Source organism: Elephas maximus, chromosome 4 (assembly GCF_024166365.1).
Source record: "Elephas maximus indicus isolate mEleMax1 chromosome 4, mEleMax1 primary haplotype, whole genome shotgun sequence".
Taxonomy (NCBI): domain Eukaryota; kingdom Metazoa; phylum Chordata; class Mammalia; order Proboscidea; family Elephantidae; genus Elephas; species Elephas maximus.
In genome coordinates, this window is record NC_064822.1 from 164,621,269 (window position 1) to 164,635,527 (window position 14,259).

General features: G+C 40.0%; 1 protein-coding gene across 2 annotated transcripts in view; it reads left to right on the plus strand.

Annotated features, from left to right (window-relative positions):
* Positions 1 to 14,259, plus strand: part of APAF1 (apoptotic peptidase activating factor 1) — an 86,807-nt gene that overhangs the window by 41,078 nt on the left and 31,470 nt on the right. For both annotated transcript variants that reach the window (XM_049884127.1, XM_049884128.1), the window contains 2 exons: positions 151 to 276; positions 7,592 to 7,753. In XM_049884127.1, the coding sequence (XP_049740084.1) occupies positions 151 to 276; positions 7,592 to 7,753 (288 nt within the window). The remainder of the gene's footprint in view (positions 1 to 150; positions 277 to 7,591; positions 7,754 to 14,259) is intronic.

Genomic DNA, 14,259 nt, shown 5'->3' on the forward strand with positions numbered 1-14,259 from the left:
ATCTCAAGTTCATAGCACTTTCGTGTTACTGTGATTTGAACATGGTATAACTGAAAAAGCTTAAATGGAGGGAAAGAAGAACTTAACATGACTTTTCACTTTTTCCCGTTCAGTACTAGTTTTTTAAATTTATGTTTTCATCTTAAATAGCTCTGGGATTTGAATCAAAAAGAATGTCGAAATACCATGTTTGGCCATACAAATTCAGTCAATCACTGTAGATTTTCACCAGATGATACGCTTTTGGCCAGTTGTTCAGCTGATGGATCATTAAAGGTAAGCTTTTCTACACCATGAAAATGGAAGTCAGTTGTTTGGAAAGTCTTATGATTTAGTTATGGAGATAGATTTCTGTTTTTCATGTTTCTATGGAAAGAGTTTCCTCCTTCAACTCCTAGGAGCATATTTAGTATAACAGTGATTGCTTGTCATAATGATTGTTTACGAATTCATATAATTTGAATTTTTAAATTTTAAGCACATATTTCATGTTAGGGCTTCATAAAATAATTTTTATGGGTCAGATTTGTAAAGGTTCTGCTTTAATTTATCATTTACTTTTTCTGCCTTTTATATTATTGTTTTCCTGTTTTTGAGAAGCCGTATGGCGGAAATACTTAGAGGCAGGGAAAAAAGCTTATTCAATTTTCTGAAATTTATAGTCCAAAAAAACTAAATTCTGCCTTCTTCAATCTTTACCTTCTTAAATAAGATCCTAGTTCCGATTTCTTTTATTATTTCTGTCTCTACTATCATTCTAGTGTCTTGTTTATTGATGCTCCTTCCTTTTAGTCTGAAGTTGATCCCATCTTTGTCTCTCGTTCTACCTTTTCTCTCCCATTTTATAGTATTTGCCCTGGCTCAGGCTATCATCTCTCATGTCTGATAGCAGCCTTCTAAGATGTTCTTTCTACCTCTGCTTAACCCTGGTAGAGAGCTGCTAGAATAATCCTTTACCACCATTTTCATCTTGTCACTTGTAGCTGAAACAGAAATAGTACCATATTACAAATTGTAGTAAACCCAGACTCCATCAGGCTCACTTCCAAGATGCCTCGCCTTCCATTGTTCTGCCACCTTCTTTCCTATCCAGTTTATTTCTTCTAGCCCACGTAACTAATTTTTCTTGATAAGGTAATTTTTGGTGCTTATTTCAGTCACTGTCCCATATATATTTCATTAGCCTTTTTGGATTTTTTTTTATCTCTAATTCACTTGTCTGTATTTTTTAATGACCCTCAAAACTTTAAGCAAAACCTTCTTCAGAAGGTGTTTTCTTATAATATCTGTTTCTCAGTGCGCGCGCACACACACATCTGTCTCTGTATATCTATATCTAATTATATACCTGGATGTATAGATAGAAACTGCTCAGCTTATCTTCTTCAGATGTGTACTTGTCATTGTGTTGTACTGTTCTGCATTTCCTATGTCTTCCATTTCTTTGACAAAGTTGAATATAGGTTTATGATATACAGACCTTGTCATCATGTTTTATTTTTCTCTGAAGTTCGTAGTACAATACTGTACCCAAACCATGCACTGAATAATTTTTCTTGACATATACCTTATCCAGGGAAACACTTGAACTCTCCTGGGCACTATTTTGCCTGTTAGAATCTTAAGGAGATTTGTTAAGGCTACAAGATGACTTCTAAGGTAGGTAATGGTAAATTCTCTTGATGCTGATCTTCTGGTTGAATCTTTGATCTCTCTTTGCTGACTGAGAATAACTTATTTTTGTATAAATTGCTCCAGGGCATCTAAGAGCTGTTTCTGGGTAGAATTCTACTTTGTAGAGCTTAGCTAGCTGTTAATAGATGCTGGGAGCATTCTTAGAGTATTCAGATAAATGGATTTGAACTTCCATGACATGTTACCTACAAATACCAATTATCTGTCTATTCCTTTAGGATAATCAGTGTCATAGAAGCTTCTGCAAACAACCTTGAATGAGTTAAGACAGCCTGCTCTGAGAGTTCCTTTCAGTCATATGAGCCTATTTTTTCCTTCGTTTTTACTAAGTCACTGACTTCAGATGAAAGTATATCTCAGGCTACATTCTCCTTCCATCTTATCTCCATTGCTAATTGCAAGTTCTGGGAAGATTCTGTTATCCTTGGCATTATTCCATTATTATTAAGCCGTTGAATGTTCAAGAAAGTTTAAAACAAGGCCATTTCTTTGTTGTACTACAGATTTATGCTGTGCAACTCAATTGGGCCTTCTTTGCTGCTGAATTATGGTTCTGTTCATTTTTAATTGATTTGCTGTTTTGCCTATAGTGCCTGTTCCAAACTTTCTCTGCTGTTCTTAAGCCCCTAACCTTGTCACTGCCTCCCCATTATTAAATGGAGATAACCTTACCTCATACCTTTTCAGAGGGTGAACCTTCTCAAAATTTGTAAAAGGTCTTTACTCTTTGGCTATTTCTCCACTTTCGCCTGCTGTTCCTTTCTTTCCTTCTTCCCCAGCACCTTGCTACTTTGGCTATTTTGTCTTTATATCTTTAGTCTTTCTTCTTTTTTGAATCATTTCCCTCGACCTGAAGATGAGCTTTATAAAACCAAAAACCGAAAGCCTTTGATTCTGCCTTGGTTATATTATTTTCACATAGCCATTCTGTTTTTCTCTTTCTCTTTATGACTAGACTTCTTAAGTCCTCTATCTTGCCTCCATTTTCTGACTACCTGCTCACTACTTAACCCTTTTTTGCTTGGCCTCCATCTTTCCTGTATTTCCTTGAAGAGTATAAAATCAGTTTTATTTTCAGTCCCCATTCTTTTTGTCATGAAGCCTAATGCCTGTTGGATTAGTGTGAAATCTAATGATAGTTTTCTTTTCCCAGTCCTTGTTCTTTTTGTTTTTATCAATTTTCAAACCCTCATTGACCACCCATTTCTTTTTTGAAACTCTCCCCATTTGGCATCTGTGTTTTATTCTTTTTCTTCTTACCTCTCTGATGCTTACTTTAACACTTTTCCGTGCTTATTAAAATATAGTTCTTCTGTTTCCTGAATAAACCGAACATTTCAAAGGCCAGAGTAGCAGGGCTGGGGGTTTGGAGACATCTTGGTTTCAGGGGACATCTAGATCAATTGGCATAATAAAATCTATTAAGAAGACATTCTGCATTCCACTTTGGTGAGTGGTGTCTGGGGTCTTAAACGCTAGCAAGCAGCCATCTAAGATCATCAATTGATCTTAACCCACCTGGAGCAAAGGAGAATGAAGAACACGAAAGACACAAGGTAAGTATGAATGCAAGAGACAGAAAGAGCCAGATAAATCAGAGACTGCATCAGCCTGAGACCAGAAGAACTAGATGGTGCCCGGCTACAACCGATGACTGCTCTGACAGGGAACTCAACAGAGAATGGAGCAGGAGAGCAGTGGGATGCAGACCTCGAATTCTCATAAAAAGACCAGACTTCATGGTCTGACTGAGACTAGAAGGACCCCTGAGGTCATGGTCCCCAGACATTCTGTTAGCCCAAGACTGGAACCATTCCCAAAGCCAACTGTTCAGACAGGGATTGGACTGGACTATAAGATAGAAAATGATACTGGTGAGCTTCTTGGCTCAAGTAGACATATGAGACTATGTGGGCAGCTCCTGCCTGGAGGGGAGATGAGAAGGCAGAGGGGAACAGAAGCTGGCTGAATGGATGCGGGCAATACAGGGTAGAGAGGAGAAATGTGCTGACTCATTACAGGGGAGAGCAACTAGGAGTACATAGCAAGGTGTATATAAATTTTTGTATGAGACTGACTATTCACAAGGTTTTCACTGGGTAATGCTTTTCAGAAGTAGACTGCCAGGTCCTTCTTCCTAGGGAATTCCTAGGGAATGGGAATTTCAGAACACTTAGTTGTGCACATGAGGAACCTTTACATAGATCAAGAGGCAGTTGTTCAGACAGAACAAGGGGATACTGATTGGTTTAAAGTCAGGAAAGGTGTGCGTCAGGGTTGTATTCTTTCACCATACCTATTTAATCTGTATGCTGAACAAATAATCCGAGAAGCCGCACTATATGAAGAAGAACAGGGCATCAAGATTGGTGGAAGACTCATTAACAACCTGCGTTATGCAGATGACGCAGCCTTGCTTGCTGAAAGTGAAGAGGACTTGAAGCACTTACTAATGAAGATCAAAGACCACAGCCTTCAGTATGGATTACACCTCACCATAAAGAAAGCAAACATCCTCACAACTGGACCAATGAGCAACATCATGATAAATGGAGAAAGGGTTGAAGTTGTCAAGGATTTCATTTTACTTGGATCCACAATCAACAGCCATGGAAGCAGCAGTCAAGAAACCAAAAGACGTATTGCATTGGGCAAATCTGCTGCAAAGGACCTCTTCAAAGTGTTGAAGAGCAAAGATATCACCCTGAAGACTAAGGTGCGCCTGACCCAAGCCATGGTATTTTCAATCACATCATATGCATGTGAAAGCTGGACAATGAATAAGGAAGACCGAAGAAGAGTTGACGCCTTGCATTGTGGTGTTGGTGAAGAATATTGAATATACTATGGACTGCCAAAAGAACGAACAAATCTGTCTTGGAAGAAGTGCGGCCAGAATGCTCCTTAGAAGCAAGCATGGCGAGACTGCATCTTACATACTTTGGACATGTTGTCAGGAGGGATTGGTCCCTGGAAAAGGACATCATGCTTGGCAGAGTACAGGGTCAGTGGAAAAGAGGAAGACCCTCGAGGTGGATTGACACAGTGGTTGCAACAATGAGCTCACGCATAACAACAATTGTAAGGATGCTGCAGGACTGGGCAGTGTTTCATTCTGTTGTGCGTGGGGTCGCTATGAGTCGGAACCGACTCGATGGCACCTAACAACAACAGCAGCAAACAACATGAGACTGACTTCGTTTGTAAACTTTCACTTAAAGCACAATTAAAAAAAAAATATATATATATATATATTTTTTTTTTTCTCCTAGCATCAGACCTTGACTACTGTCTCCATCCTAGTTCATGTGGTCTCATGGCTTCAACTCTCATCCCTTCTGTGAGTGACTTTCAGATTATCATTTCCGGCTTTCATTTTTCTTATGTGTTGTGTCTTACATTTCTCATTGCCTGCTAATTGTTGTCACTGAAATTTAACACATCATGCATCAAACTTATTGTGCTCCAACATAAAGTTTTTTTTTTTTATTCTTCAGCCTGGGTAGGTACATGGCAGAACCGGGATGTGCAGAGTAGTAGAAGGGATATCAATGGACTTTCAACGGTTCCTCCTGATTTAGCTCCACCTTTACTGGAAAGTATCCAGTGCCAACACTTTATAAGCCTATTAGAAATTCAGTGGTGTGAGTTGGGCTACTCCAACCAGACTGAACTCATTTTGGTGTCTTTGCTTTCCTGTTTTGTGCTTTAGCTTATGCTGACCCCTTAGCCTTGACTGTAGGCCCTAGAATGTCCCTCTTGTGTTTTTGGTGTTGAAATCTTGTCCATCATAAATTGGTGTAAGGTAGGCTAATCTTTAGGGGGTAGAGTGAGGTGGTCACCTCATGCACATTGTGTTCTCTCAAGCCCGCAGCTTGAGTATAGTGTTCCCACCGTGCCCTGTCTTTTCCTCTCATAGGACATATTTGACAAATTTTGTGCTAGAGTCGTTTATGTACATATCTTGCCTCCTTACTGACCTGCAAGCTCCTTGGGGATAGTATGTATATGTGATTCATTTATATAACCTCAGAGTTACTAGCATAGTGTTTAGTAAATGTGTTCAAGATGATAAACTTTTGTTGTGTCCCCTTCAAATCAAACTCAAAGAAAAATTTAAATAATTCATCATTTATCAGGGGCAGGATTTTGATTTTTATATTCATGTGTGAGTATCAAAACGTGTTTGTAGAACACAGAGCACTAGCGGTGGGGCCAGATATTACTGCACTCTTGGTAAGAACTGCCTGCGTTTGTGGCAGCTTCCCCAAGGTGCTGTTAAGCCTGTATACTTGGCAGGTTTGCACTGAATACAGTGATGTGTAGTAAATAGAGGTCCTGCAAAATGATGTTGGATAACAGCATTTCAAGGTCAAAGTCTTCCCAAAGTGTTTACCTTCTGAGAGAATGAAGAACTGTAAAATTATTTCCTGACCCAGATGGCTCTGTAATTTTCTAAACATTTTGTAGGGTATCAATGTTTATAAGTATGCGTTTTTCAGGCTTTGATCGTGAACTATTTAAAAATGCAAGTTTTATATAAAAATTGCTGTTTAAGGCATAGATGGGCACAGGGCACACGTGAGCCCTGGATATAGTGCAGTGATTTGCTCAAAATGAAATGCTGGTATCAGTTTACTTGGTCCCTTGATATGTGAGATTTCATCATGGCTAGGTTAGGAGCTGAAGTCAGGACTCCAGTAGGTCCAGAAGCAGAAGATGCAGTTTAGGCAGATATAATGAAATTGGGTAGTGTTAGTTTTCTTTTTCTTTCTGAAAAAGAAATTTTCTCTCCTTCTGGCATTGGTTGTTTTGTTTCCCAGATTAAGAGGAAAACAGTGTGATTTCTCATAGATTCTGGCTGATGTGAATGAAGCTTTTGGCATTTATGGTTAGGGTTTTTTTTAATTTTTTCCTCCTCTTTAGTGTCAGGGAAGGCTAACTGTTTTTGTGCCTGCTGTCTCTTGTGCTTTATCTAGTTTATCCACAGTTATCCCTCTGCGAAAGGGTTTGGTTTTGGCCATATATCTTAGTATACGTATATAAAATAACTCTCTCTAGACTCAGGGGAGATTTTAAAATATACCTGGCAAGGTAGATCAGGTTTGACCTGGGAGCAGTCCTTTGGAAGCTGAGTTAAAGCCTGAGAAACAGCTTTTTTGGTCCTTTTCCTTGGCCAGCTTTTGGACTGCGCATGGCAGCCGTGACTACTCTGTGAAGCTGGAACACTGCTCAGGGTCCAGGGGAGTGAGGATTGAGCTTCTCGAAGTCCTTTGTCTTTTGTGCTTCTTACATGGCTCTGCTAGTGAATGAGGTTTGGAGTATTTTGTATCCCATTCCCCAGAATTCAGTTGGCTTTATAGCTCTTTCTAGCCCCACCTAGTGCATACGGTGTTTTGCTTCCTTTCAGCATATTCTTCGTTTTCTATCTTGAGGGACGTCTTTATGTCTCTGGATGCTCTGCTAGAGTATAATTCTGCTTGAACTGAGTCCTATGTAGCGTCCATGCTGTGTGTATGGTAGATGTTAAGCAAACGTCATGGCCTGCACAGCAGAGGGCAGCAGTGGCAAGTTGTGAGTTTCTTCATCTCATCTTCCTTTCCTCCATGGCTTGTCCTAACTATTAAGGACTAATCTTGAACCTCCTCCACACCATGCAAGGCTCTTTAAAGTTTTAGTTGATACACATTCTGCATTTTAGACAGTGCTTCTAGTTTTTTTCTATTCAGGAAGGTGATGAATGAAACTGGAGTACTTAATAAACAGTCATAAAAAGCGATGCATAGGTAAAAATAGTTTATTAGGTGAAGTGAATAATTTTATATGACATTTAGTCAGATGGAATTCTAGAGGTGTGATTTGAAATTAAAAAAACTTATTTTTTTTTTATTTGAAGCTTTGGGATGTGAGATCAGCAAATGAGAGGAAAAGCATTAACGTGAAACAGCACTTCCCAGATTCAGAGGATCCTCAAGAGGATATAGAAGTGATAGTGAAATGTTGTTCCTGGTCTGCTGATGGTGCCAGGATAATGGTGGCAGCAAAAAATAAAATCTTTGTAAGTACTCTTTGAAAAGCCAGATTTAGTCTGATTTAAAGAAAATTAAAACCTCTATTAATTTATGCATTTTACACTGTTTATTGATATAAGTAAAGTCTAGCTGTATGATTTTGGTCAGGCTTTCTAACATCTCACAGTTTTTTGAAAGTGGCCCCAGAGGATATTGACAGACCTGGTGAAAAAACGTCTTCATCGTCACACAGGTTTGGGAAATGTGTACGAACATATTTAAGGTCCCACAATAGAGAAACAATTTATGTTGTTTAATCCAGTGTTTGTCAGATGTATTTAAATGTGGAATACTTCATCACTCCTGCTTTTTTTTTTACAAATTGAAACACATTGGCTTAGGTGATTTTCAAAGTGCTCTTTATCCTTTAGTGATTTGGTAACTCTGATAAAGTCAATATCTAAACAAGATTGTGAGATTTTTAGGAAGTCAACGAGGAGGATGTGCAAACAAGTAAATGACAATGAAATGCCTTCTTTTTTCTCAAATCTATCAATGGCTAGAAACCCTGATGGCGTAGTGGTTAAGTGCTATGGCTGTTAACCAAGAGGTTGGCAGTTCAAATCCGCCAGGCACTCCTTAGAAACCCTATGGAGCAGTTCTACTCTGTCCTATACGGTCCCTATGAGTCCGAATTGACTCAATGGCAGTGGGTTCGGTTAACAGTGGCTTACATTGTGATGTTCAGAGTGCTTTCACGTGTGTTTTATTTTGATATCAACATCTAAAGGACATAGCCAATTGCAATAGACCTGTGATGATAATGAGGAAACTGAGGTTCACAGCAGCCATATAACCTCCCAGAGTTACAGTGTGACTGGGAGAGCTAGCTAGGTCTTCTGATACATAATTCAGTGATATTCTCTTTTAATAGTAACTTTAGAAGTCTTGAATAAGGGATGTTGTTGTTGTTGTTAGGTGCCGTTGAGTCAGTTCCAGCTCACAGCAACCCTATGCACAACAGAACGAAACACTGCCTGGTCCTGAGCCATCCTTACAATCATTGTTATGCTTGAGCTCATTGTTCTAGCCACTGTGTCATTCCACCTCGTTGAGGGTATTCCTCTTTTCCGTGGACCCTGTACTCTGCCAAGCATGATGTCCATCTCTAGGGACTGATCCCTCCTGACAACATGTCCAAAGTGTGTAAGATGCAGTCTTGCCGTCCTTGCTTCTAAGGAGCATTCTGGTTGTACTTCTTCTATGACAGATTAGTTCATTCTTTTGGCAGTCCGTGGTATATTCAATATTCTTCACAACACCACAATTCGAAGGCATCAATTCTTCTTCGGTCTTCCTTATTCATTGTCCAGCTTTCACATGCATATGATTGAAAATACCATGGCTTGGGTCAGGCACACCTTAGTCTTCAAGGTGACATCTTTGCTCTTCAACACTTTAAAGAGGTCCTTTGCAGCAGATTTACCCAATGCGATGCGTCTTTTGATTTCTTGACTGCTGCTTCCATGGCTGTTGATTGTGGATCCAAGTAAAATGAAATCCTTGACATCTTCAATCTTTTCTCCATTTATCATGATGTTGCTCATTGGTCCAGTTGTGAGGATGTTTGTTTTCTTTATGTTGAGATGCAATCCATACTGAAGGCTATGGTCTTTGATCTTCATCAGTAAGTGCTTCAAGTGCTCTTCAGTTTCAGCAAGCAAGGTTGTGTCATCTGCATAACGCAGGTTGTTGATGAGTCTTCCTCCAATCCCGATGCCCCGTTCTTCTTCATATAGTGCAGCTTCTCGGATTATTTGCTCAGCATACAGATTGAATAGGTATGGTGAAAGAATACAACCCTGACGCACACCTTTCCTGATTTTAAACCAATCAGTATCCCCTTGTTCTGTCTGAACAACTGCCTCTTGATCTATGTAAAGGTTCCTCATGAGCACAATTAAGTGTTCTGGAATTCCCATTCTTTGTAATGTTATCCATAATTTGTTAGGATCCACACAGTCGAATGCCTTTGCATAGTCAATAAAACACAGGTAAACATCCTTCTGGTATTCTCTGCTTTCAGGCAGGATCCATCTGACATCAGCAATGATATCCCTGGTTCCACGTCCTCTTCTGAAACCGGCCTGAATTTCTGGCAGTTACCTGTTGATATACTGCTGCAGCCATTTTTGAATGGTCTTCAGCAAAATTTTGCTTGCGTGTGATATTAATGATATTGTTGTATAATTTCCACATTCGGTTGGATCACCTTCCTTGGGAATAGGCATAAATATGGATCTCTTCCAATCAGTTGGCCAGGAAGCTGTCTTCCATATTTTGTGGCATAGACGAGTGAGCACCTCTGGCGCTGCATCTGTTTGTTGAAACATCTCAGTTGATGTTCCATCAATTCCTGGAGCCTTGTTTTTCGCTAATGCCTTCAGAGCAGCTTGGACTTCTTCCTTCAGTACCATGAGTTCCTGATCATATGCCACCTCTTGAAATGGTTGAACATCGACTAATTCTTTTTGGTGTAATGACTCTGTGTATTCCTTCCATCTTCTTTTTTTTTTTTTTTTAAATTAACTTTTATTGAGCTTCAAGTGACCGTTTACAAATCAAGTCAGTCTGTCACATATAAGTTTATATACATCTTACTCCTTACTCCCACTTGCTCTCCCCCTAATGAGTCAGTCCTTCCAGTCTCTCCTTTCGTGACAATTTTGCCAGCTTCCAACTCTCTCTATCCTCCCATCCCCCCTCCAGACAGGAGATGCCAACACAGTCTCAAGTGTCCTCCTGATATAATTAGCTCACTCTTCTTCAGCATCTCTCTCCTACCCACTGTCCAGTCCCTTTCATGTCTGCTGAGTTGTCTTCGGGAATGGTTCCTGTCCTGTGCCAACAGAAGGTTTGGGGACCATGCCCGTCGGGATTCCTCTAGTCACAGTCAGACCATTAAGTACTTCCATCTTCTTTTGATGCTTCCTGCATCGTTTAATATTTTCCCCACGGAATCCTTCACTATTGCAACTCGAGGCTTGAATTTTTTTCTTCAGTTCTTTCAGCTTGAGAAACGCCGAGCGTATTCTTCCCTTTTGGTTTTCCATCTCCAGCTCTTTGCATATGTCATTATAATACTTTGTCTTCATTTTGCTTTAGCTGCTCGACGTTTGAGAGCAAGTTTCAGAGTCTCCTCTGACATCCTTCTTGGCCTTTTATTTCTTTCCTGTCTTTTCAATGACCTCTTGCTTTCTTCATGGATGATGTCCTTGATGTCATTCCACAACTCATCTGGTCTTCGGTCACTGGTGTTTAGTGCGTCAAATCAATTTTTCAGATGGTCTCTAAATTCAGGTGGGATATACTCAAGGTCATATTTTGGCTCTTGTGGATTTGCTCTGATTTTCTTCAGTTTCAGCTTGAACTTGCGTGTGAGCAATTGGTGGTCTGTTCCACAATCAGCCTCTGGCCTTGTTCCGACTGATGATATTGAGCTTTTCCATCGTCTCTTCCACAGATGTAGGAATACTACTATTTTATGTGTTGTTGACAGTTTCTTTTTCCCACTTAATTTTTTGTTCTGAGTATATATTGTCATTTCCTCTTATTTATTATTGTTGATTTTGTTTTTGCTGAGTCTTTATTTTTTTCTTTTATTTTGATGAGTAGGATTGTTAGTCTCCTTAGTGGTTACCTTAATATTTACCCCTATTTTTCTAAGTTGAAACCTAACTTTTATTTCTTTATATTGCCTTGACTTCCTCTCTGTATGAAAGATCTATGACTGCATTTTTTAGTCTCTCTTTATTGTTTTAATGTTTTCTTCTCTTTTGTAATGACATTGCTGTTTCCCTGTTCTGAGTGTTTCTTGAATCCTGATTAATTTTTGTGATTTTCCTATCTGGGTTGACATCTGATTGCTCTGTCCTGTGTTCTAGCCATGGGTTGATATCTGATATCATTGATTTTCTAACCAGGAAGCTCTCTTTAGTATTTCCTGTAGTTTTGGTTTGGTTTTTATAAATTCCCTAAACTTCTGTTTATCTGGAAATGTCCTGATTTTGCCTTCATATTTGAGAGACAGTTTTGCTGGATGTATGATTCTTGGCTGGCAATTTTTTCCTTCAGTGCTTTATCTAAGTCATCCCATTGCCTTCTTGCCTGCATGGTTTCTGCCGAGTAGTCCGAGCTTATTCTCATTGACTCTCCTTTGTAGGTTACTTTTAGTTTATCCCTAGCTGCTCTTAAAATTCTCTATCTTTGGTTTTGGCAAGTTTGATTATAATATGTCTTGAATTTCTTTTGAGATCTACCTTATGTGGAGTTCGATGAGCATCTTGGATAGATAGCTTCTTATCTTTCACAATATTGGAAGTTTTCTGCCAATAAATCTTCAACAATATTTTCTCTGTATATTCTGTTATCCCTCCCTGTTCTGGTACTCCAGTCACTTGGAGGCTATTTTCTCTTGATAGAGTCCCACATGATTCTTAGAGTTTCTTCATTTTTAAAATTCTTTCATCTGATTTTTCTTTGAATATCTTGGTGCCAAGTGTTTTATCTTCAGTCTCACTAATTCTGCCTTCCATTTCCTCAGTTCTGCTCCTCTGACTTTCTATTGAGTTATCTAATTCTGTAATTTTATCGTTAATCTTCTGAATTTCTGATTGCTCTCTCTCTATGGATTCTTGCAGCTTATTAAATTTTTCATCATATTCTTGAATAACATTTTTAATTTCTTCAACTGCATTATCTGTGTGTTCTTTGGCTTGTTCTGCATTTTGTCTGATCTCGTTCCTGATGTCTTGAAGAGTTCTTTATATTAATCTATTGTATTCTGCATCTGGTAATTCCAGGAATACACCTTCATCTGGAAGATTCCTTGATTCTTTGTTTTGAGAGCTTGTTGAAGCAATCACGATCTGCTTCTTTTTGTGATTTGATATTGACTGTTGCGTCCGAGCCATCTATGAATCAATGTATTAATTTATTTTATGTTTTCTTACTGTATCCTAGCTTCTTGCCTTGTTTTGTTTTGATATGCCCACATAGGCTGCTTTAGTGAGCTAGCTTGATTATTTTCACCTTTGAAGCTCTAACATCCTGTCACCAGATGAGGAGAGCTGTTACAAGGTATATGAACCTAGTAGTCCATTCACTTTTCTTGTATGGATTCAGCTCAGATGTCCAGGTAGTTGGTCATCAAGTATGTGGTACAGGCTCTGTCCTACAGCCTTACAGGGGCAGTCTTACAGGGACAGGTATCTGGTTGCAGCAGGGGGTCATGCTCTGAAGAAGGCAGGGGGCTGGCAACCATCCCCCGAAAATCTGTGAAGAAAGTGCGTCCCTGTTCCCTAGAGCACACAGGTGGGTGGGTTCTGCAGCTGGACCATGGGCACCCAATGCTTTTGGTTGTAAGGACAGGGAGGTAGTACTTATTCTTAGAACCCTGTCACGGGTGGCTAGGTGACATGGGTGGAGCCACCAGCCCTTGGGTTCCTGATGTGGGTAGGTGAGGACACTGTTTAATAGGCAAAGTGGTGTCAAACATCAAAAACCCACCCCTCCACTGCTCAGCTGAAACAGTTGCAATCTGCCGACAAGGGCCTGTTCTCCTGAAATGCGCCCACACAGGTGCATGCAGGAGTGAAAGGTATTCAAAACCCACAGACCGTTTGTGCCTGGACAGGAGCTGCTTTTGTCCTGAGCTCCCCAGTGTAGAGGAGCTGGCAGATTATCTTTTCCCCCAGTTGTGAATTTATTCCTTCTCCAAGGCCGGGAAAATGGCTCAGGACATGCAGCAGGACCTATTTCAGGCCCAGGGAAATCAACAGCCACTGAAGCTGGCTTGGGGGCTAGGGATGCGGTGAAATATACGCAAGTCCTTAGCTTTTGCCGAGAGTGCCGTTCTTCTCTGGTTCCAGAGGTGTGAGTAGGCTGTGTGACTCACTGTCTCTCCCTGAGGAAACCATGTCTGGAGCGCTACTACCAGCCCCACTGCAGTTGCTGCAGGGGTTCCTTCCTGAGAGTTCCTGTTGAGTCAGATCTGGCAACTCCTCGCTGCTTCTGAACCATCTGTCCCTCCTCTGCCGCTTGGTCTGTTTTCTAGCTTTGCTATTGATGTTCAAGGCTCCTAGCTTGTCATATATATAATCATTGCACTTCTTTTTTCTGGATCTTTGTCGTAAGAGGGACCACCGGAAGCATCTGACTACTCCATCATCTTATCCCTGCCACCCAGGATACTACTATTTTAAAGAGCATAATAGGAATGTATAGCATAGTTACATGGGAACTCACTGAGCCACTGTATATATATATGATAATTATCTGGTAGTTATGACCCTTGGACCTTGGTTGATTATAGGTTTATACCACTTTAGCAGGAAACTAAGAAAAAAAAGACCTCCTTTTTTCTTAATTTTGTTAAGGACCGTAAGAACAGAAAAGAAACCACTGCATTTGCAGTATTTGGAGATTTTAAAAGACCTGTTCAAGCGAGAGAGAAAAATAATTTTATGTTCCATGAAATGCCTTCCTGTTTTCG